Here is a 3,460-nt window from a genome sequence, read left to right as displayed (position 1 = left end):
TTAGACTTGAGCGGACTACTTACATTACTTACATGTAACACATTGAATTTCAACAAAAGACATATATAATGGATTTGATAATGGGTTTTGTCATAAGTTTTATTTGTTTATTCTTTTGGAGAAAAGCTTTACAGATAGATTAATTTAAAAAAATGTTGGACAAAAATTTAATTGTAATTTTTTAAGGGGAAACGGAAATTATTAAACCTGACAGATGGATTATTTTCTTTATTTCTCCTTGGCGGTATCCATATGACGAACACACACACACTATAGCTTATGCACATTTGGAGGGACTGTCTCTGATTTGCATTCGATCTATGACATGACAGAAAGTAAAGTATTGAAGAAACAACGACAACAGAGCATGGTTTAGTTGATTGAGATCCAAGAGAGTAATATAATTTCAAACTATCAAACCTAAGTGAATTTTGTTAAATCGTCATTTTCGATTCGAGATATATTTGCATTTGATTAGAAGAAGCTTATCTGTTTATTGTTATTATGTGGTTGCGGGATTCATGAATCTGTAATTGGAGTTCTTGACCCGTTTGTCCCCTGGAGGCATCAGCTATAGGATCGTAAAGTCAGGGTTTAACACAGAGTTAGGGGAGCTGCTCGAGTAAACTTTTATGTTCTTTAATGGCGGTTGGTACTTGTTTGTTGAGTAAACAAATAATTCGAATTAAACTTTTTCAGGCAACTGAGGATTAAATATGCATCTATTCTCTCTCTATATAAGAAATTATGGTTGTTATTGCTTACAAAGACAGAAGTGGTTTTCTTCTCTATTTATGGATGTGTGATTTCGTCTTCTCTTCTGCCTGCCAGGTGTTCGATGTAATGCCTGTGGCTTATTGTTCTTTGTTTTTCCTCAGTCAGGTTGCATGTTTCCAATTACATTACAAGAATGTAATGGATCTATTTGAAAAACCTGTTATATATACTGAATCCAGATTGGATGTACTATTGCAAATTGTTATGTGATTTGCAGTGGTTCTTTAAGCCACACTTGGAGAAGGTATACATGTTGAAAATATGTACAAATTTGCTATGATGAGCAAGGAGTTCTTGAATATAGGACAAGAAGAAGAGAATGCCAACATATATATATATATATATATATATATATATATATATATATATATATATATATATATATATATATATAATTTTATTATTTATGGAAACAATGACATGCCCTTCCTTAGTTCCTAATCATATTACATGAATGAGGATTCATTACTTCCTACGTGACACCGATAACAAATATTGAAATTACAGACTCTTGCTCGACATTCGAGGATCAAATAACCATTAACATCTTGATTACAAACAGAACACACATACTTGGGTGTTTTCTTTCTCCGAACAAATGTTAATGGATGTTTGTGATAGGAAACATTCAAGGTGCCTTCTTTGAAAATGTTTGCATAAGCATCGATTTGACTAATGCATTGAAGGTGAAAAGAATTTTTGCAATTTCCACAATAATAGAGGGGTAACTTGGGGTGCATTTCATTCTCACAAATATCACAAAAGAAATCTTCAGGATGATCCATGACTGGGGGATACGTCAATGAAACTTCATGTCCTTTGCAATACCTATGACCAAGGGAATATGGTGACCTCATTGCACAATAAATGCCTAATATAAAGCTACAAGCCTTACAAGAATAGCTTGTACCATTAGACCATAGGTTGCATGCGTTACAAAGAGGTTGAGGATCGATAATTTGCATAAGAGGATGCTTGTGGGATTTATGTTTGATGGTGTTGGGTAGAAATGCACAGTTGACATCGAGATTGAACTCACAAGTTTCACATTTGTATAAAAACGTGTTTCCGTAACTAAAACAACCATTGCATTTATAGTAATTTCTTATGTCCCCATGTGTTTATCAAGGCAAGCGAGTGATCTGGGTGAAGTGGATGTTGTAATTTGAGGGGTAACTTGGCACAATATTTGTGGAGAGTGAATGAACATCCATCTTTGCAGCTATAGTACGGAAGGGAGAGGGGTCGTACACACCCGAAACACACCTCTATTGGATCACTGGAACAAGACATGTTGTTAGCTTGATGTTGAACATGAAGGATTAATGGATGTTCATGACTCCAATGCTGATGCTCAATCACTGTTTTTTCATCATCATCATCATCTTGAGTCATTTTTTCATAATGTTGTAGTTTCAATGGATCTGTAAATTCATCTGACATGGGAAAATGTAGCAAACCATTTTCATCCTCATCAACTGTAGAAGTACTCGGACCATCTCTGAAATCACATATTCTTTTTTAGAAAAATTAAGCATTCACAAACACAAAGAAAAAGAAAACAAGTTTTACCTTTGAATAGAAGGTTGTTCTGCAGTTAAGGCACACCTGATATGGGCAAAATATCTACAATTTGCACAATGATACAACCAGTCATTCCATCGGATGTATATGCTGCAAAACTCACAATAATATGCAAATTTAAAGAATTTTTCTGGAAGCGAATAGACCAGGGCAAGTGGGTGATTATGGTGATTGGGTAGATGGATGGTAGAGGATAAGGAAGCACAAGTCTTGTGGATCCAGAAATCACAACTATCACACTCATAGAATAAGCCTTCATCCTTAGCTTTGCATGCATTACACAACACCGCATTAGGTCTTAATTTGAGGCTTAAAGTATGTTGTGGATGGCCTTCATGTTCAATCTTGATCCTTCCCTCCTCCTTGATAGCATCAACTTCTGCCTTGCGAGCAATCTCAACAAGACAACAATCGATGCAAGCATTAAATCCAATGTTGTACTCAGGTTTGTTATAGAAATAACAAAACCCCCTTTTTCTTTTTTTGTTACGACAAAGATAACAACCCCAAGAGAGGTCTGGTTCAACTCCAAAATCGAATACCCTTAGAGGATGCTTATATAAGGAAGGCAGGTTGATAGCGGGCGCAACTTGTGAGCATTTTGTATGCATAAAATGACGACATTGGATGCAACCATATACAAAGCCACTTAATATAGGGTTTTGACATGCATAGCAACCAATTACACCTGGTTTCTCTTTCTCTTCACCACCACCACCACCATGGCTATCGAAATTAGCACCTAGAATCGTCTCCATGTTGACCAACTTTAATGGATGGCTATGACTAAAATGATTAATCTCTTCCATATCTTCTCTCTCTTTTGTGATATCCATATTCAATGGAAAATGGCAGGCATGTAAACCCTTCGCGTTAAAGAAAATATAAAATGAGGGCCGACGAGGCATTAACGTGTGCACGTGTCAAGAAATATTCAGCTTACCTTTTTTTTTTTTTTTTTTTTTTTTTTTTTTTTTTTTTTTAAGATTGCTTTGCTTTCAAGTAGTGTTTTCTTTTTTAAAAATGCTTTCCCTAATATTCTTTTCTCATATTCAAATTTAACATGATGCATCCTATACATGCATCTCTTTTTCCAAAT

The 3,460-nt window shown here is 35.1% G+C and overlaps 1 protein-coding gene across 1 annotated transcript; it reads right to left on the bottom strand.

Annotated features, from left to right (window-relative positions):
- Positions 1-1,760: 1,760 nt before the first annotated feature.
- On the bottom strand, positions 1,761-3,223 carry LOC145001381 (uncharacterized). The gene is made up of 2 exons (XM_078960752.1): positions 2,350-3,223; positions 1,761-2,278 (listed from the first exon to the last, which is right to left on the bottom strand). The coding sequence occupies exons 1-2, from the start codon at positions 3,195-3,197 to the stop codon at positions 1,870-1,872; spliced, it is 1,257 nt and encodes a 418-aa protein (XP_078816878.1). The 5' UTR covers positions 3,198-3,223; the 3' UTR covers positions 1,761-1,869.
- Between the last annotated feature and the right edge of the window lie 237 nt (positions 3,224-3,460).

The sequence above is a fragment of the Lactuca saligna genome, chromosome 6, assembly GCF_052625555.1.
Source record: "Lactuca saligna cultivar CGN05327 chromosome 6, ASM5262555v1, whole genome shotgun sequence".
NCBI lineage: Eukaryota > Viridiplantae > Streptophyta > Magnoliopsida > Asterales > Asteraceae > Lactuca > Lactuca saligna.
Note: the sequence above shows the minus strand (reverse complement) of the source record. Positions and strands in the feature narration are given on the sequence as shown.